This window comes from Humulus lupulus, chromosome 3, assembly GCF_963169125.1.
Source record: "Humulus lupulus chromosome 3, drHumLupu1.1, whole genome shotgun sequence".
In the NCBI taxonomy this organism is placed as follows: domain Eukaryota; kingdom Viridiplantae; phylum Streptophyta; class Magnoliopsida; order Rosales; family Cannabaceae; genus Humulus; species Humulus lupulus.
The window spans coordinates 144,954,241-144,974,085 of record NC_084795.1 but is presented as its reverse complement, the minus strand read 5'-3'; the positions used below and the strand labels follow the sequence as shown (position 1 = coordinate 144,974,085).

The window sequence follows — 19,845 nt, the reverse complement described above, 5'->3', positions numbered from 1 at the left end:
TGAATATTTAAGATATTCAAACTCCTCTAACATTTTTAAGATATTAATAATAAGAGTTAAAAGAACAAATTTCGTACCTCTTGCAAATTACCTTTGCAATGCTCCTTGCCAATTCCATCCCCAACCTAAAGAATATAATCAATACTTAAAAGATTAATAGAAAATTAAAATTTGTCAATAGATATTAAAACAGCCTTTGAAATCCAAAATTTATCTAATTCGATCTTTGTGTATCTATTGATTGCAAATTGAATTAGTTAAAAGGATTAGGTGATGGTACCTGATTTCATTGCTGTATGTGTTCCCTTGATTTTAGGAACATTTAAGAAGCCAGCCGAACATCCAATAATTGCTCCTCCAGGGAAAACTGGGTATGGGATAGACTGAAATTTAACTAGCATCATATTTGTATTTGTACAGAAAAACCAGCCAGAAAATGTTATTTGTAGTACATATTCCAGATAACATAAAGATAACATACCTGAAAACCACCTTCATTCAAAGTGCGAGCTCCATACTGGAGAACTGTCCCACCTTCCAGCATTGGTTTGATTGCAGGATGATGTTTAAGTTTCTATCACCAGGAAAACAATAAAATAACTCAAGTGGAAGTCCAAAATTAATACTTGAAATTCACCAATCTTTCCTCCACACACAAACACGCACAAGAGGCAGATTTAGAATCTACTGAGATAGAAATATAGTGAAGATCTCTATGAAATATACCAAATTTACATATGTTAAACCATAAGATATTGGGAAAGTTTTCATTCCAGATTTCTTGACTGGTTTTAGTAGACTTTATGTAATTTGTGTTTCTTCTACCCTCTTTTAGTGTATGAACATTTAACACCACATACAACCAAACAATCAGTGGTACATAAAACCCACACACCACTTATTTAAAGTCTTCCGTGGTAAAACCTTAGAAGAAGTGGTGTTTTGTGATCTAAGTAGTAGCTCCTACGCACATAAAAAGGATGGATAACCAAGTCATTATCCTGAAAGAAAGTCAATAGGGTATTCGTTCAAGACAGATGCAAATCTTATAGATGAAGACAGGGAAAAGAAATCTTTCTTTAGTTAACTTTGACCAGCCAAGTAATATTCTTCATATGCACTGGCACCCCTGTTTTAAAAAACATATGCATGTATTAAATGACCACTTATAGTATGTTTGTTTTTATGTATTTCAGAGTCTACATCAAGAATGTTCTGATAGAACCCTGTCGGATTCCACTATAGAAGGTAGGAAACTATAACAACAGAAAAATCGAAATGATATTGATGGACTATTATTGATTGGAAATGATGAACATACTCAGGTATTCGAGAGACCTAGAACCCTCCCAAGAACAATAGCTCATAACAAAATAAGACTCAGCATGTCCCTCCTAGCTTCCCCCCATATAACCCAAACTATCTAAGCATAACAAACTCAGGAAACAACCCATACAAGTTCACTGCATCATACCAAGTACAAAGACCAATATACCCCTAATTCTTTCTCCTTCTAATAAGTCACAGTTTTACCCCTCGTAATCCTATTGTGCGTGAATCATATTGGGGGTCTATCATGTTCCCAACAAAGATGAAAGAAACAATACCCTCCAAACAAAATTTTAAAATTAGCCTTTCATTTCCCAATAACTTCTCATACCCAAGAGTCATAAAAGAGATAGCAAAAAATAAATAAATCACCACATTTACATCATGAAATTAGAGATCTAGATTACCTGGAACTCCTCATAAGGGTTCAAAAATGGATTGCGATAATTCAAAGCTACTACTAGACCAATGGAAACCTGAAAGATTAAAAAAAATAAAAAAAATAAGACTTAACGCTTCATGAGTTTACAACAAAAAAGAAAACACACACACATACAACAAAACAATTAGACTTGTGGCACAGACAATAAACAATGCTCAACGATCTCATCAAAAAAGAAACTTATAGTAATTAAATGTTTTATTTTGAGTTCTCATAAGGTCAGTCATTTTTTTCTTCTGGAGTAGTCAAGAATGAATTAGACGAAGCAAAAAAAAAAAGCACTTTCTAACCTATCTATCATTCATGTGGTACATAAACAATCCTCCATATGTCTTTTGATCCAAAGGCCAACCCAATGTGTGAAGCACAAAACCAGGATGATGTTTGCTCTCATCAATTTCCCAGACCTAGCAATGGAAAAGTAGCACAATTTATGAAAACTTTATAAACCTTATGGTATCAATCATGCAGGTGAAACTGTCAAGCTTTCCCATAGAGAATCCAAATCCATTTCCTTTACCTTCCAACTAAATTACATAGAATACTATTGATACACTTTCGCAAAAGCACACTCGTTTTGTACTTTTCCCATGCCAATTGGTTTCTCAATAAATATAGATTTCAATGTTTATAGCATAATTCTACATAAACAATAGCAGTACTTTATGTAATTTGGTTGGAAGTTGAAGGAAATGGATTTCGGTTCTTTGGGCCTCAACACTAAGGAGTTTTACAATTTTTTTCATCTTTATTTTATTGTTCTCAATTGGAAGGCTTATGCGTCAATCTAGTTTCTGTTCTACCTTAAGATACATATAATTAATAGAGTTAACAGGGACATAATGTATTTGATGCTAGTGCTTGAAGCATTTTTTTTCTTCTTTCTTTCTTTCTTTCTTTATTTATTTATTTTTATGCTAGAGTTTCTACGAAATTCAAGTAAACATTTATTGAAAGTAGATCACCTCTTTAATTCCCAAAGCATAAGTCTGATGTTGTGAGTGTCCCTTCTCTCTTAAGTTGTACTTTTTAATTATTTTCTAATAAAGATAAAGTATGACATTATAATAGGTGATAAAGTCTTCAACTGTGAGTATTCCTGCTTTAGTAAGCCTCTTGTGGAATGATCCATCCTTGCCAATCTTCTCCAATCACCACACCTCATCGTTCAATGCTGGTGGATAGTGTTTCTTGTATACTGTTGAAGGGATGATACAAAAAGTAAAAAAAAAAAATAAACATAATTGGGGAAAAAAGAACAATAAGATAGGACACAGAATGACAGAAACATACATTCCCCTCTGTGATCTTTAACAGTAAAAGCTTCAGTCTTTGCTTCACGTATGCGTATACCCTCACAAAAACCCGAGGGAACCTTTAATCCAAGTCTGAATTTCCTAGTTCTTATCCAACTAGAGTTATCAGTAAATATAAGGTCCCCTAATGTTCCTACCCCATCCTTGAGGGTCAACTGAAGATCTCCATGCAACAAAGGTCTTTTCCCTTCACGTTCCTTCACTACATGACTTTCAAATTCTTCTTGGGTCCAACCTTCTTCATCTTCATTGTTAAAATCAACTTCAAGCACAACAACATCAAGTTTCACAGAGGCTTCAGGTCCAGATATTACAAGTTGGCCAGTGCTTCCATCAACCAAAACAACATGAATTGCAGCACCCTGCTTTCCTTCCACTTTGCCACCCGTGAAGAGAGGAAGTGATAACCTAGACCTGAAGTGCAGCTGCAAGTTTCGACCATCTGGACCTTCAATTCGTTTTGGGGAAGACCTGAAATCTTCAGTATTAGAATTTAGGAAACAGCACCAACCTTAAACATCTTATCTCAAAAAGTAAAACTAATATAAAATTTAGAAACAGATTATATATTTCCATAAATTTTAAACTGGCTACACAACAGACAACAACTTCTCAGACCTTCCATTAAGCATCGCAGGGCCTATCTTCGCTAAAGCACGTTCAACCTCCTCACTGACCCGTTAAACATCACAAGCAAAAAGAAGTGTAAAACAAAGGTGCTGACTAATACACAAAAGAAAAATGATAATCAGCATATTCACATAAAAATTATATATTTCTCCTATTTCATATTCCCATATATGTTGATTTTTAAGAAACAGGAAACATATCAGTAAAATTATCAGAAAAAGTTCAGCCACGGATAATGTAAGACTAGTGTTTACCGAGTTTTTCGGAAACGAATAACTAACAGAATAATAAAAAGATAAGAACCGTAGAAATACTGAAATGTAACTAAACAAACAGTGTTTTTACGTGGTTCAGGCGTTAACGAGCCCTAGTCCACGAGTCGATGTTATTATACTTGGAAAAGATTACAGTAAGATGGCTGGTGCATAAGAACTTCACCCACTCACAATGTTTCTCTCGGGTTCTCTTAAAGAAGATGAAGCTAGAGAGATTTTGGTAGAGTCTCTTGCTATCCGATCTCCCTCCCCCTTCTTGTAAAAGGAAGGAGTCTTTATAGCTAGGGTTTCGGATTAGGGTTTTTCTCTACGTACATGAGTCTTTATTACACCAGCCATAAATAGGGGATACAATTACTATAGTCGCATGGCTACCAGACTCTATGTGGGTATATTTACGTGAAAGTATGGGGAACACACAAAGTCAGCCGTCTTTTCCAAGTTGTCAGCGGAACAGTAGGTGAAAAGGTACCCTTAGGCGTGCTGGGATGTGTGCGGCTTTGACCTGACGGGCGTGTCAGGCGGGATCCTGTGTCAGACGGATATCATTCCAAACATGCCTTCTCCCGGACTCGACCGTTCGGTTTTGTTCTGTGCGGGGCACGGAACTGTTTCCGCGGAGACCACTCGAAGAGCCCCTCCTGGAAGGGGCCTCCCCGAGGGGTATCCTTCGGGAGTCCGGGAGAGTAGACGAGTTTCCGTGTTGTGCTTGTTTGGAAGAGTAATCCGGATACTAGACAGGAGAGGCGAAGCCTTTCTGTCCATCCGCGAGCTCTGGTCACCCTCCGTGAAAGACATTGATAATTCTGCTTCCCCGAGGTCATCAATCTAAACGCTATCCGGAAATCTGGATAACATTTACCCCCCAAGGTCGCGGAGCTTTGAGAGATCCGGGAGCTTGTTCAATCGGTTTCTTAGATTAGGCGAGGGGGCACCTTCTGTGTTCCCGGAAGGGTTCCTTTTTCCCGCCTGAGTATTAGTATGAAAGAGAAAAAGGAATTTCTTCTGTTTGAGATCAAGTACTCAAGTGCGGCAAGGATCACGTGTCATTCTGGGAATGGTTCTGCGACCAAGACGTGCGCGTGAGGCGACTGGTTGAGGATGCGTGCGTCAGTCATCTGACTATTTGACGGTTTTTAATGGTACTCAGGGCCCGAGGTGGTGTAATGATGGGAAATAAATACTTTATTCCCATCCGAGGAGTCATAAATAGGATCGTCGCTTCCTCTCCAGCCGTAGGATCTGACGCACATGGAATGGGAAGATCGGGACCGTCCACTCGAGGAATTCGAAACGGCTTCTTCCCTGCTATAAAAACGAGGGAAAGGACCTTTCTTCCTCTTTACGCTTTCAGATTCTCCATCTTTAGGATTTTCAGATTTCCAAACCTTCGAACTCTCAGGCTTCCCAGCTTACGTTCCTCCGAACTTGCCATTTCTTTTGGTAAGTATCTGGAAACTTTTCTTTTTGATTTGGCAGTGGGTTTATTCCCCGAAGTTCCTGGTTTGAATCGCCGTTCATCTTTGCAGCTTTTACTTCTCGCGGTCGTGCTGTGCAGTGATCCAGTTACTCCTTCAACCTCTACCTACCCGAATATCAGTAAGTATTTCTACTTTGCTCTTTCCTCCCAATCCTTAGGTTGTTGGTAGTTGTTAGAGTAGAGGTTTATGCCATTATTGCTTATGTGCATGTGTGAATAGGGCTTTGGTAGGCATGTGATTGATTGTGAGTCGATAAGTAGCCTTTTCTGCGTGTTTTGGCGATTTGCGTTTGGAAAGTCGTCCCTTGTTTTGTTGTTTTAGGGCATAAGCATGAACGCCTTTAGGGTGTCTTTCTCTGGGAAAACACTTCTTTTGGTGGGCTTAGGCTCGGGGTCTGAATCTGGTTCCTTGCTGTCCTTCGGGTGGCATGGTGCCAATCCCTCGGCAAGCTCGGTGGGAGCCTCTCCAAGCAGATTTCGGGGAGGGTCTCCCCGACGCCTTTGATACCACTAGGGTATGACAAGGGTGCTGACTGCTTAGAGTGTTTTCTTCTTTCTTTTCTTTTGTCCAGTGACGAACATCTCGAAGGAACAACTCCTTGCTGCGGGGGAGGCTGAATCTGCCCAAGAGAAGGGCTCTCCTATCGCTGGTGGAAAGGGGAAAGGAAAGGCGAAAGCGGTCGCGGCTAGCCCACCAACTTCCAATAGTTCCATCTGGGACATGGACCAAAAACCGAACCTTTTCAGGAATTATGGCATGCTGGAGCTGTATTCCTCTGAGGCAGGCCTGAAGAACATCCCAGGTCTGATGTGGCACCGTCTGTCGGTGCTGGGCGAGTCAGCTAGCCAGAGCCACGAGGGCTTTGGTGCCTGGAGCTGGGCACACATAGTGTGCGGAGCGCACTTGCCCCTAAGGAGTTACTTCGCCAATTTCTGTGTGAAGGCGGGGATTGCCCCCTTCCAGTTAATTCCTCCCAGCTACAAGCTCTTAGCGGGGTGGTTCATCTTTTGCAAGTCCCGGAGACTGGAAGCTCCTACCCCGGAGGAGGTGCTGTACTTTTATGGGTTGAAGTCTCAGCCTATGAGGGGTCACTCAGACAAGGTGGGGTTTTACAGGCTCGAAAGGCACCCGGATGTGATGTGCCCCACTTGTCATACCGCGAGGGTTCCAGACCTCCGGGAATACTGGTTCCTGACGACTGGCTTCCCGCTGAAGAGGGTGCCAGCTCTATCTTTGGACATCAAAATCCCTGGTAAGTGTTTCCTCTTTTCCTTTTCAACTTTGTTTCTTTGTGTTTGATTTGCCTTTTGGGAGGATCTCTAACGCTTGTATTTGATTTTTGCAGAAGTCGTTCCGCGGACACCTCGCTGCGCGGAGATGATAAGGAGGTCCAAGTTCTACGAAGGGCTTTCTGAGGAAGAGTTGAGAGTGGAGGGACTTGTGACCTCCGAATCGTTGAGGGAGTATGGGTTACTCGCCTCCTTCCAAAATATCGAGCCAGTAAGTGGTAGGGGGCAGACTCAGGTGTCGGCTGACATCCGGGAGCAGATTGCCCTGGAGCTGTCTAAGGTAATCACCCAAGCCGCTCGGGACGAAAATACTCTATCTCCTAGTTGGGCGGAGAGGTTCCCCGACCCCCAGCCGGAGGGAGAGGAGATCGAGGCTCGCCACGCCGCGGCTTATCCTAACGAAGGGGCTCCGGGGGCTAGTTCCTCCGGGAGAGGTAAGACTAGTTTTCGATTGATCCACACCCCCAGCCTGTCTGAAGTTTCCCAAACCTCTCAGATGGGGTTTGATCCTCGTTTCCTTAGGCTAGATCCGCGTAGGATACCTTTCGACAGGTACTGTGATAGGGTAGATGAGCTCCTCTGGTGTCTGAGTGATGGTAGTCTGCCAGAAGGTGTCATCATGGTTGACCCTTCTTCTCTCAGCATGTTCTTCCCGGACTTCAAGGAGTACGGGAGCTTCCTGGAGCAGGAAGCGATGTTTTGTTTTGCTCGGGGAAGGCCATCCACGTTTCTCGTGCATGGTCGTCCCTTTCAAACTTTTCTTTTCCTTGTTTCTTGTTCCCTGCTGGCGGGCTTGCTTGTACTTTTATGTTGCTGATTGTCTTGTCTTCCGCTTATCTTCTTTCTCATTTCTTGTTGGTTCGTTAACCTTGCTTTGTACGTTTCTTGCAGAGTATCCCGAAGCCAAGATGTTGGGGAGGGTTACTTTGCTTATTAAGAAGGCTGCCACCAGCCAAGACCCGCCCACGGGAAAAGGAAGGAAGACCAAGGCTGGTAGGGGAGGTAAGGCTGCTTCCCCCAAGAAGACAAGCGGCGAGGCGCAAGCGTCTCCGAGGGTAGAGAAGTCCCCTGCTGAAGGGCCTTCCGAGACTATGATGGTCTCGAGTAGCAGTAGCGACGGGGAAGGGCTTGTGTTCCCCGTGAGGACAACAGGGGTGAGCAAGCGTCCCGGAGAAGATGCTGAGGGTGCAAAGAACAAACGCCTTAGACACTCTTCTCCCGGTCGAAGGCAACAACAACAGCAACGACAGCAATCACAACTAAAACAACAGCAGCAACAGGAACAAGAGACACAATCACCAACGCCGCAGCAGCAGCAACAGCAACATCCAAACCAGCAGCAGCAACAAGGGCAATTACTTCTGCTACCGCAGCAGCAAAAGCAACAGACCGGGGCCTTAATACCCCGGCTGCCTCCTCCTCCAGCCCAAAGGGGGGCCACCCTTCCGGGGTCTCCGTCTTCTCAGACAACCAATCTTCCCCTGCCTGGCCTGAAGTTCCACTTTCCGCGGAAGCCGACCAGTTTTCCCGCTGCCCTCCTGGAGGGTGTAAGACGGGCCGATAGTTTTTTGAAGAGGCGGCTAGAGGCGGAGAAGGCCGTTACTCAGGGAAGGGCAGATAACTTGTCTGCCGTGAAGAGGGCTGAGCTGGCCGAGGGGGTGAGATCTCCTCACCCGGCCGGAGCGGTTCTGGATGGTCCAGCCTTGGAGAAGAGGCTGGTGCCTAGGCTCGGACTTGCATTGGCGCCGTTCGGAGCTGAGATGATGGAGGATATGGCCCTGAGCTTATGCGAGCTCAATTCTGAGAAATGGGCCATCAGCAGCAGCAAGGATCCGCTGTTGCTGACACACGCTGTGAAGCAGCAACTGTCCGGGGTAAGTCGTCAGTTGTAGTTTTTTTTTTATTATTTTTTTTTTATTTTTTTTTATTTATTTTTTTTTTTTGGGACCACCTGTCTTTTGGTCCTGCTTTAGCTCACTCTGTTGTCTTTCCTTGCAGGCCTCTATGATCGCGGAACGCTCGTTCCGGGAGGTTGGTGCAGCTCTGGTTCAGCTGGAGGAGAGCCAACTGGCTCGCCAGGCCTTGGAAGCGGAGAAACAGAAACTGACCCAACAGGCCTTGGGGGCTTCGGAGAAGATTGATCAGGCCCGGCGCACGGCTGAAGAAGAGGCGGAGAAAAAATATCTTGCCAAATATCAAGAGTACCGGGCCAAGGCAGAGAATGAGTTTAGACAGCGGTCGGATGGAATTAAGACCGAAAACTCCAAGCTCCGGGAAGAGCTGTCCCAAGCCAAGGTGGAGAAAGATACCCTGGAAGCCCGCTTGCAATCAAAGAACGATCTCCTCCTTAAGCGGCAAGAGGAATATTCCACTCTTCAGAGTAAGCTGCACGACGAGGAGCAACTTCATAAGAGGAGCAGGGATCTCGTGTCTATGCTTCAGTTGGGGCTCGCCGAGAAGGAAAAAGAGATCGGGGCTTTGCAATTCACTGCCAGGGGGCATGTGACCGAGAAGCAATCCGTGCTGAACCAAAATAGGGAGCAGCGCAAGGCGATTGATTCTCTTAAGGGGGAGCGGGATGCCTCCAAGGCCGAAATGGAAAAATTGAGGGCCCAACTAACTGTTGCGGAAGAACAACTGGCAACCTCCGAGGCGGAGCGGTTGAAGGAGAAGGAGGATGCTGAGGTGATACTGAACAGAACTATTAATATATCGCATGTGGTCCTCATGCATCAACTCTGGAAAGTGAACCCGGAGGTGTTAGGCTATCTGGGAGATGATGCCGAAGCCATGAGGGAGAAGCTACTCGTGTGGGATCAGGGCCCAGAGGCGTACGTCCAAACTTATAACATTGACGAACGTGCTGAAGCTCCTGAGGCGGGAGATCCCGGAGAGGCGGGGACCTCTGAACCTTCTCATGACCAAATCCCTCCTTCCAATGAGCCGACTCCGCCAGCCTCAGCTGAAACAGATGCCCCCGAAGCTGTGGTCGTGGACGCTGTAGTTACCCCCAATGCTTGAAGGGGTTTTATCTTTAATTGTTTTTCATTTTGAGTTTTTCATTGCGGACAATTTTGCCATAATCATAGCATTCTCCTTTCTTTTTCTGCCGAGTTCTTTATTTATCTTTGCGCTTAGGGTAGACATTTATACGGTAGAAACTGTTGTAGGGGCGTATGGGGTTTTGGTTCCAACGGCCAAGACTTATGCACTTCCCAGTTGAAGCTTTAACGGATGATGTCTCTCCCCACGTAGTTTCTAGGCTACGAAGGTTTTCTGGTTCCAACGGCCAGGCTCCTTTCACCGTACTTCATCTTTCCTGAGGCAAATAGACAATCCCGGGACTTGTAGTTATACTGTTCGCTGGGATTGCTAAGGTGAGTCGTTCTATTGTTTGGAACGGGAGTTCTTTTGGTGAGCGTCGCTAGACTTAAGGTTAGATCTTTGCGAAGCAAAACTAACTGTTGTTGCGAACCTCATGGTGGCTGGCTTCAGGGACCTGGCATGGAGCCCTGCGAGGCTAGATCCGCGCGAAGCAGAGCTTTAGAGCGCTCGCGGATCTTGCCATCTTTTGCCTTGTGGGATCCGGAGCTGGAGCATGCGAAGCAAAGCTTTTCAGCGCTCGCGGATCTTGCCATCTTTTGTCTTGCGGGACCCGGAGCTGGAGTTTGCGAAGCAAAGCTCTTCAGCGCTCGCGGATCTTGCCATCTTTTTGTCTTGCGGGACCCGGAGCTGGAGCTTGCAAAGCAAAGCTCTTCAGCGCTCGCGGATCTTGCCATCTTTCGCCTTACGGGACCCGGAGCTGGAGCTTGCGAAGCAAAGCTCTACAGAGCTCGCGGAGAATTCTGCAAAGGACTTGTCAAGGAGCTGGGGGTGTTTTGGCGTAGCTCTATGAACGTGCCTCAACCCCCAGTCCTGTCCATCGCTGGGCTACACAAGAGATAATTCTCATGATACATAATGGCAGGCATTTCTGTGGCAATTTTCACTTAAGCACATAATGCACATATGACACGTAATGCAAGCATGTTCATGGCAACAAATAAACCTAAGCTTAACAATTAGAGCAAAACAATTTAAAAACTTCAAACACAATGCTAGCACATAAGTGGTGTTCTGTGTACGTTTTGTTCAAGGGGCGTATGGCTAAGCCTTAGCCATGTATACCCCCCAAGTGAGCGTGGGGTCCGGACGTCTCCGGACCGTGTGGTCACTTGTTAAAACGCAGCTTTGAACATAGGGATAAAAAGTGCGGTAAAAGCGGAGTGAATCCCTCCGTGTTTCGTTAAAATAGCCTGCTAGGCGTTAGTTTTACATCAGGGAGGATTATTTCCACATTTTTCACTTTTGTTATTTTCACCAAGGACTTCCGACTGGATGGTCCGGGGCCTACTGGTAGTAACGGCGGAGGTGCTCCGCGTTCCAGGCGCGCGGGACTTTAGATCCGTCGAGTTTCTTTAAGTGATACGTCCCATGGCCCACTTTTTCTTGGACTTCGTAGGGGCCTTCCCAGTTGGGTCCGAGGACTCCTACTCCCGGATCCTGCGTAGCAGGAAATACTCTCCGTAGGACAAGGTCCCCAACTTCGAATGCACGGCTCTGGACTCTCGTGTTAAAGTGTCGGGCTATCTTGCCTTGGTACATTTTCAGTTGGACCTGCGACTGCTCCCGGAGCTCTTCGATCATGTCTAAGGACTCCTGGAGGAGGGCATGGTTCCGGGTAGGATCGTAGGTGTCTTGCCTGTGAGAGGGGATCATAGTTTCTACTGGGATGACGGCCTCGCAACCGAAGGTCATGGAATAAGGCGTGTGCCCCGTCGAAGTTCTCTCTGTCGTGCGATAAGCCCAAAGTACTCGCGGAAGTTCTTCCGGCCAGTGAGCCTTGCATGCTTGGAGTTTTTTCTTCAACGTGGTCTTTAATATTTTGTTTACAGCTTCCACTTGTCCATTAGCCTGGGGTCTGGCGACTGCGGAAAAGCTTTTGATAATTCCATGCGAAGCATAGAAGTTCGTGAAGTGTTCACTGTCAAACTGCTTTCCGTTGTCGGACACAATTTTCCGCGGAAGCCCAAAACGACACACTATATTCCTGATGACAAAATCCAGTGCTTTTTTAGATGTGACCGTGTTCATAGGTTCAGCTTCAGCCCATTTGGTGAAGTAGTCTACCGCGACTATGGCGTACTTCACTCCACCCTTTCCAGTGGGGAGGGAACCTACTAGGTCAATGCCCCAAACGGCGAACGGCCAGGGGCTGGTCATTAGGGTAATTTCTGTAGGCGGCGCTCGCGGAACCTTGGCGTACCTCTGGCACTGCTCACACTTCCTGACATAATCCACACAATCCTTCTTCATGGTGGGCCAGAAGTATCCTTGTCGAAGGATTTTTTTGGAGAGGCTCAGCCCGGAGGTATGATCGCCACAGAAGCCTCCGTGAATCTCATGGATGATGGTGCTGACTTCGGTTCCGGCAACACACCTAAGGAAGGGTATGGACAACCCCCTGCGGTAAAGCTTTCCATCCATAACCACGTAGCGGGGAGCTTGATATTGGAGCTTCCTTGCGTCAGCTCTATCGGTGGGGAGTTCTCCGGTGGTGAGAAATCTGAGGATGGGTCCTATCCAGGAGTGGGAATGGTCGATGATGGCGTTTATCCTTCGCGTCTCAGTACTGGGGGCTTCTAAGTGCCTGATGGGGACTAAGCCATACTGTTCAATCTCCGGGTCCGTTGCAAGCTTGGCCAGCGTGTCCGCAAGTGAGTTCTGGTCCCGGGGGACCTGGCGGATGTTGTAGCCTTTGAAATGCTGCAGTAGGTCGCGGGAGAGAGACACGTAGGCAGCCATCCTTTCGCCTTTCGTCTGGTATTCCCCGGATATTTGGTTTACTACAAGTAGGGAGTCGCTGTACACTTCGATTTTTTGGGCTCCGACTTCTCTGGCCAGTCGTAACCCAGCTAACATGGCTTCGTGTTCTGCCTCGTTGTTGGATGCTGGGAATGCGAAACGGATGGCGCTCTGGAGCTGATGCCCTTGCGGAGATATTAGGATAACCCCCGCTCCAGCTCCTTTTTCATTTGAGGCTCCGTCTACGTAGACCTTCCAGGTGGGATGTTCCGGGACAGGATATTCTGGGAGGTCATTCATTCCCGAGCACTCCACAATAAAGTCCGCGAGAGCTTGACCTTTTATGGAAACACGCGGTTGGTAGTGGACGTCGAACTGGCTTAGTTCCATGGCCCACTTAAGCAATCTGCCAGAAGACTCGGGCTTCTGCAGGACTTGTCGGAGAGGGTGGTTGGTGAGTACTTTGATGGTGTGCGCCTGGAAATATGGCCTCAGCTTCCGTGAAGCGATCAGCAAGCAGAGGGAGAGTTTCTCGATCATCGAATATCTGGACTCGGCGTCCAATAACCTCTTGCTTACGTAATACACAGGGAGTTGGATACGGCCATCTTCCCGGACGAGAGCGGCACTTACTGCGTGCTCAGTCACAGCTAGGTATAAGAACAACGCCTCTCCTTCGACCGGCTTGGACAGAATAGGGGCTCGGGTTAGATGTTCTTTGAGGTGTTGGAAGGCCGCTTCGCATTCGGGGGTCCACTCGAACTTCTTGTTCCCTCGCAGAACATTGAAGAAGGGGATACACTTGTCGGTGGCCTTGGATACGAAGCGACTGAGAGCAGCTATCCTTCCGGTGACGCTTTGAACATCCTTATGCTTCCGGGGGGAAGGCATATCTATGAACGCCTTTATTTTCTCAGGGTTGGCTTCCACGCCGCGGGAGCTGACAATAAAACCGAGGAACTTCCCAGACGAGACCCCGAAAGTACATTTCTTTGGATTTAGTTTCATCCCGTACTTTCGGATCACGGCGAAAGCTTCCTCAAGGTCGTTACTGTGGTCCCCGGAGGTCTTGGACTTTACCAACATGTCGTCCACGTACACCTCCATGTTCCTCCCCAGTTGGTCCTTGAACATTCTGTTTACCAGACGCTGGTAAGTCGCCCCAGCATTCTTCAAACCGAAAGGCATGACCACGTAACAGTAGACACCCTTATCCGTGAGGAAGCTGGTGTGTTCCTGGTCCGCGACATGCATCTTGATCTGGTTGTATCCGGAGTACGCATCCATGAAGGATAAGAGTTCGTACCCGGAAGTAGCGTCCACCATCTGATCGATTCGCGGGAGTGGGAAACAATATTTCGGGCAGGCCTTGTTTAGGTCCGTGAAGTCAATGCACATTCTCCAGGACCCATCGGGTTTCGGGACCAGAACTGGGTTGGCCAACCACACGGGATAGTGCGACTCCTGGAGAAAGCCTATGGACATCAATTTTTCCACTTCAGCTTTGACGGCTTCGGCTCTCACTGGGTCCAGCGGCCTCCTCTTTTGGCGAATTGGGGTTGTAGCTGGGTCTACGTTGAGTGCGTGGCACGCAACATTGGGATTAATCCCCGTCATATCAGCGTGGCACCATGCCAGGATATCCTGATTATCCTTCACAGTGGCCACGATCTTATCTCGAACGGCCGACGGCAGGTTTTTTCCCACCTGAATGACCTTGGTGGGTTCTCCCGGATTGAGGATCACCTCTTCGACTTCCTCCATCGGCTCTATTGCTTTCTCGATTCCCACTCTTGGGTCGAGTTCGTCAAAGTATGCCTCCTGAGCATCCCTAGTTTCTGGCAATACTTCCGCCAAAGGAATGGCAGCAAACGTCTCTCGGACCGTGTAGACAGCTCGGACGGAGACGTTATAACAGCTCCGTGCACTTCTCTGGTCTCCTCGGAGGGTGCCAATACGCCCATCGTCGCAGGGAAACTTCAAGCATAAGTGACGTATCGAGGTTATGGCTCCACAATCGATCAGGACCGGTCGGCCTAAGATGGCATTATACGCCGTGGGGCAGTCGACCACCACGAATGTGCTATGCTTGAAGGCACAAGCGTCGCTTTCTCCTCTGAGGGTGACCGGAAGTTGAATTTTGCCTAATGGCATGAGTGCGTCCCCATTGAAACCTTGAAGCTGGATGGGGCATGGGGCCAGGTCCGTCTCGGTCAGTCCGATCGCGTGGAAGGCCGCTTTGAAGAGGATGTTCACGGAGCTTCCGTCATCGATCAAGACCCATGAGACCTTCTTATTGGCAATCTGGGCTTCCACCACGAGGGGATCGTTGTGGGGGAAGTGCACATGTCGAGCATCGTCCTCCGTGAAGGTGATGGGAAGATCCATCATTCGGGGACGTTGAGCAGGTGATTGGACCAAGGCGCACATCTCCTCGGCGTGCTCTAACTCCTTCAAGTACCTCTTCTGGGAATTGCGGGTGCTTCCGGCAAGGTGTGGTCCTCCGGAAATGGTGGCGACGTGTCCGTCAACGGGTGGCGGAGCAAGGCCGGGCGGATATGGGTTGCCTGGCCCTGGAGCCAACAAGGCAATGGGCGCCGGAGCAGGTGGAGGAGGAAGTGCTGGGAACTGAGACCCGGGAGCTTGGGGGTGACCGGCTCCAGGAGCGCTAACGGCCCCCCTCTGTCCCGGTGAATATGCAGCTCCGTGAACTACCCCCTGTCCGGGATAGATTATGGGTATTCTCACCCACTGACCGAGGTGTCCCGCTCTTGCCAGGGACTCGATCTCATCCTTCAGCTGAAGGCACTCATTCGTGGTGTGCCCCACGTCTCCGTGGAACTCACACCTCTTATTGGAGTCTCGCGGACGCCTTCCTCCGTGAGACACTTTCGGGGGCTTCCTGTAGTTGACCATATTACAGGTTGCCCGATAGACATTCTCTCGCGAGTCTATCAAACTGGTATATTCCGTGAACTTGGGCTCATAATCCTTTCGGGGTTTCTTTGAATGGTCTCCCCGGTTGGAGTTTCTTCCGCTTCGCTTGCTCCGCGATTGGCTCAAACTTCGTTCCGGGGCTTCCGCTTGCGGCTGCGGCATGCTAGGAGCGATACTACATCCGGTTTGTACCGCTCCATACCCAGAGAAATGGGTTTGACCCGGCGTCTGAGCAGACGCTGAAGGCCCATACACACTCGGAGTGAATCGGGCTCCTGGAGGCGTGAGGACTGGTGCGGGAGCTTGCGAAGCAAAGCTCGGCGCAGTCACGGAAGGGGTTGGAGCCGGGGGAACTCCAAAGGCTTGCTGGTAGGCATCCTCAAGGTTGATGATTCCCTGAGCTTTTGACATGAATTCGGACAGGGTTTCTGCCCGTCTCCTTTGCATTTCCCCCCATAGCAGGGAGCCGACAGTAAGGCCCGATTGAAGGGCGATCAGCTTCATGTCATCGCTGACCTTGGTTTTTGCAGCAGCTTCCATCATTCTCTGAATGAAAGCTTTGAGGTTCTCTGTGGGTTGCTGTTTGATGTTGGTTAGGGAACCAACCTCCATGTCGTGGTCGCGGGCAGCAATAAACTGCCTCCTAAATGCGGACTGTAGCTCCTTCCAACTGTGGATTGATCCGGGAGCTAATCTTTTCCACCAGTCCTCCGCAGACTTGGTAAGGGTGAGTGAGAAGCACATGCATTTGGCGTCCTCACTGACGCGCGCCACTTGCATCATTTTATTGTATTTAGCTAGGTGGGTACGCGGGTCTGTCCTCCCATCATATAATTCTATGTGAGGCATTTTGAAGTTATCCGGGAGGGAAGTTTCCGCGATTCTCCTAATACATGGTTCCGGGTCTTCCTCCTCAGAATCTGACAGGGCCCCACTTTGCTTCCGGACCAGCTTGGTCAAGGCAGCAATCTGTTCCTCGAGCCTCTTCGTATCACTTTCCGGGAGGTCACGTCCCCGGAGCTTGTCATTAATATGATTTCGGAGGTCATCTCCGCGGGGCCGGGCTTTTTCCCCTTTGGCCTTCTCATACTTGGCCTCCAACCTTCTTCTTAGGTCCACCGTGGACCAGCTATCTTCGGAGTGCGAGTTCGCAGCCCGACCGTCCTGATTGACGGAATCACTGGGGCGGTTGTTCCTTCCCCTAGGCCTGGGTGCCTTAGCACCGGGCCCTTTAGGCACAGAGTGCCCCCTTGGGGCTCAAGGGCGTCTGGGCTTAGGAGCGCCAGAGACCTTCTGCGCGCGGGGGGGGCAGTCGGCCTGGTGATTCACGCCTTTAGGAGGTGCAGGGGCGTCAGCGCGCACAGGCTCTCCAACTTTTTCTTTGCCCTTGTTAGGGGCGGATTTGGATGGTCCAGCAGCGGCTGGATCCGGCATGGGGGCATCAGCACCACCCCGAACAGAGGTATCCTCGTCCGAGTCGCCTAGATCTCCGAACTTACTTTGGAGGCGTTCCATCATGCGTTGCATTCTTTCGGAGACGCGCTCCTGCTTAGCAAGCTTGGCCTTAGTGGCCACCAGTTCTTCGGCTACTTGGACCAGTTCTGGGTCCTTCTCATAGTAGCAGCCGTCCTTGTAATAACCGTCTTGGACATACTCTTCTTCGTCTTCTAAGTATGTTGTATCTTCGGTACTGACCTGATCCTGGCGGGATGTCGGGTCTTCACCTCGGTAGTCTAAGGGTTCGCTCTGCACCACATCTTCCATCACGGTATCGGGGTTGACCGTAGCATTTTTGTCAACAGCGGATTTTCGCGTAGTCACCATCTCTTTAGTACGAAGTGAATACAAAAAACGTACACAGAAAAAGAGCTGACTAACAACTTCCTACAGCTCTCAATGAAAGCACCAAAATGTTTACCGAGTTTTTCGGAAACGAATAACTAACAGAATAATAAAAAGATAAGAACCGTAGAAATACTGAAATGTAACTAAACAAACAGTGTTTTTACGTGGTTCAGGCGTTAACGAGCCCTAGTCCACGAGTCGATGTTATTATACTTGGAAAAGATTACAGTAAGATGGCTGGTGCATAAGAACTTCACCCACTCACAATGTTTCTCTCGGGTTCTCTTAAAGAAGATGAAGCTAGAGAGATTTTGGTAGAGTCTCTTGCTATCCGATCTCCCTCCCCCTTCTTGTAAAAGGAAGGAGTCTTTATAGCTAGGGTTTCGGATTAGGGTTTTTCTCTACGTACATGAGTCTTAATTACACCAGCCATAAATAGGGGATACAATTACTATAGTCGCATGGCTACCAGACTCTATGTGGGTATATTTACGTGAAAGTATGGGGAACACACAAAGTCAGCCGTCTTTTCCAAGTTGTCAGCGGAACAGTAGGCGAAAAGGTACCCTTAGGCGTGCTGAGATGTGTGCGGCTTTGACCTGACGGGCGTGTCAGGCGGGATCCTGTGTCAGACGGATATCATTCCAAACATGCCTTCTCCCGGACTCGACCGTTCGGTTTTGTTCTGTGCGGGGCACGGAACTGTTTCCGCGGAGACCACTCGAAGAGCCCCTCCTGGAAGGGGCCTCCCCGAGGGGTATCCTTCGGGAGTCCGGGAGAGTAGACGAGTTTCCGTGTTGTGCTTGTTTGGAAGAGTAATCCGGATACTAGACAGGAGAGGCGAAGCCTTTCTGTCCATCCGCGAGCTCTGGTCACCCTCCGTGAAAGACATCGATAATTCTGCTTCCCCGAGGTCATCAATCTAAACGCTATCCGGAAATCTGGATAACAACTAGGTATTAGTGACTTCTGCACAATAAGTACCATTTATACTCATCAGTCAGTGAGATTAGATATATTTTTCATTACATTCCAATAAATGTTACATAAATTACTAGAATCTCAATAGCCAAATAGTACAATGATAACAATGATTATGAGTTTATTATGTGACTCAAGTACAGGGTGAGGAACAGGAATTGAACATAGTAGCAGCCACTCCAAGAACTAGACCACATAGAAAGGGAAATCATTAAGGCATAATTCTTACAACTCTCCGAAGATTAAAGTTCCAGAGATGAGCAGAGCTTCTGCAGACTGTCCACTTTTAGAGCCTCGACAATAACACTGCATGGCATTTATTTTCAGTCAAATGAAATGAGTCTACATTAAAAGAAAGTATAAATAACAAAGGGAACCGAACAAGCCCATATTTAAGCTGAACGAACTCTGAACTATGTTAAGCTACAAAATATCTTAAATTACAACTTGTCCAGTTACCAAGCCCAAGACTAATTCAATCAGAACCAAAAATAAAAATAAAAAAACAATGACAACAACAACAACTAAAGTTAAAGAAAGAGAAAGCTAACCATATAAAACTTTATTTCTAAATTTGTATCTTTCATAGTCAATATAATCATTCTAAATACTATCAATATACATTACATTTTCCTACCACAAAGTTTAAGATTTAACAAAAAATGATTTGCCTGCTCTCTCAATAGAATCCAATTATCAAACAGAGCTTTAGAGATCCTAAAAGTAATAACAAATGCATAGTACAAAAAGTATGGACAGGGATGACTGAAAAGATACATATGTGAGTTGTTTAGCAGTCTTACCCCATTCACATTTCGACTACTACAAGCAAGCCTTCTAGTCTTCACATTCATGAGTGCTGCTACATCTTTTCCGGGAAGCATCTTGTGTTAATTGCAAAAAGAGAGTGAGGCCATATATAAATACAAATGAGAAAAAGAAGCACGCATACCTATCAAGCCTCTGAGTCGTCCAGCCCCAACGAGCCACCAAGCCTCTGCGCCGTCCAGCCCCAACGAGCCCCCAAGCCTCCACATCCTGCCCAGCCCCTACGCCGTTGAGCCAAGATCCGAGACCCCCCCCCCCCCCCCCCCCACCCGCCGTCAAGCCCAGCCCTCGAGCCACCAGTCGTTGCTGTCGAGCCCAGCCTCGAGCCACCAGTCGTTGCTGTCGAGCCCAGCCCCGAGCCACCAGTCGTTGCTGTCGACCCCAGCCCCGAGCCCCCTGCCGCCGAACAGCCCGACCCCGACCCCCTTGCCGCCGTCGACCACCATTCCCCGAGCCCCTGCCGTCGTCGTTCGGGCCTAGCAAAAAAAATTCGATAGAGAGAGGGAGAAAGGAAAGTATAAGGATCGGGTGGGAGAAAGGGTTTCTTTATTCTTTATTTTATTTTATTTTACATGTGAAAAAAGTAGAGACCAAAATGCTTGCTATTTCAATTTAGCGGGAGTTACTAAAGGTGCCGCCTTTTTTTTA

At 47.6% G+C, this 19,845-nt stretch overlaps 1 protein-coding gene across 1 annotated transcript; it reads right to left on the bottom strand.

The window, feature by feature from the left end:
- Nucleotides 1-283: 283 nt before the first annotated feature.
- On the bottom strand, nt 284-19,253 carry LOC133825121 (calmodulin-binding protein 60 D-like). Its single transcript, XM_062258109.1, has 8 exons — nt 19,173-19,253; nt 18,599-18,675; nt 3,706-3,759; nt 3,065-3,558; nt 2,737-2,969; nt 1,737-2,178; nt 482-574; nt 284-383 (listed from the first exon to the last, which is right to left on the bottom strand). Exons 1-5 carry the CDS (start codon nt 19,251-19,253, stop codon nt 2,923-2,925), a joined length of 753 nt encoding a protein of 250 aa, XP_062114093.1. The 3' UTR covers nt 284-383; nt 482-574; nt 1,737-2,178; nt 2,737-2,922.
- Nucleotides 19,254-19,845: the final 592 nt, after the last annotated feature.

Coding starts and splice junctions, on each gene's coding strand:
- LOC133825121 (XM_062258109.1), bottom strand. CDS start 19,253: ATGCTTCCCGGAAAAGATGTAGCAGCACTCATGAATGTGAAGACTAGA. Junction 3,559..3,705: donor CCTGCGATGCTTAATGGAAG/GTCTGAGAAGTT, acceptor TGAAGATTTCAG/GTCTTCCCCAAAACGAATTG. Junction 2,970..3,064: donor TAAAGATCACAGAGGGGAAT/GTATGTTTCTGT, acceptor TCCCTTCAACAG/TATACAAGAAACACTATCCA.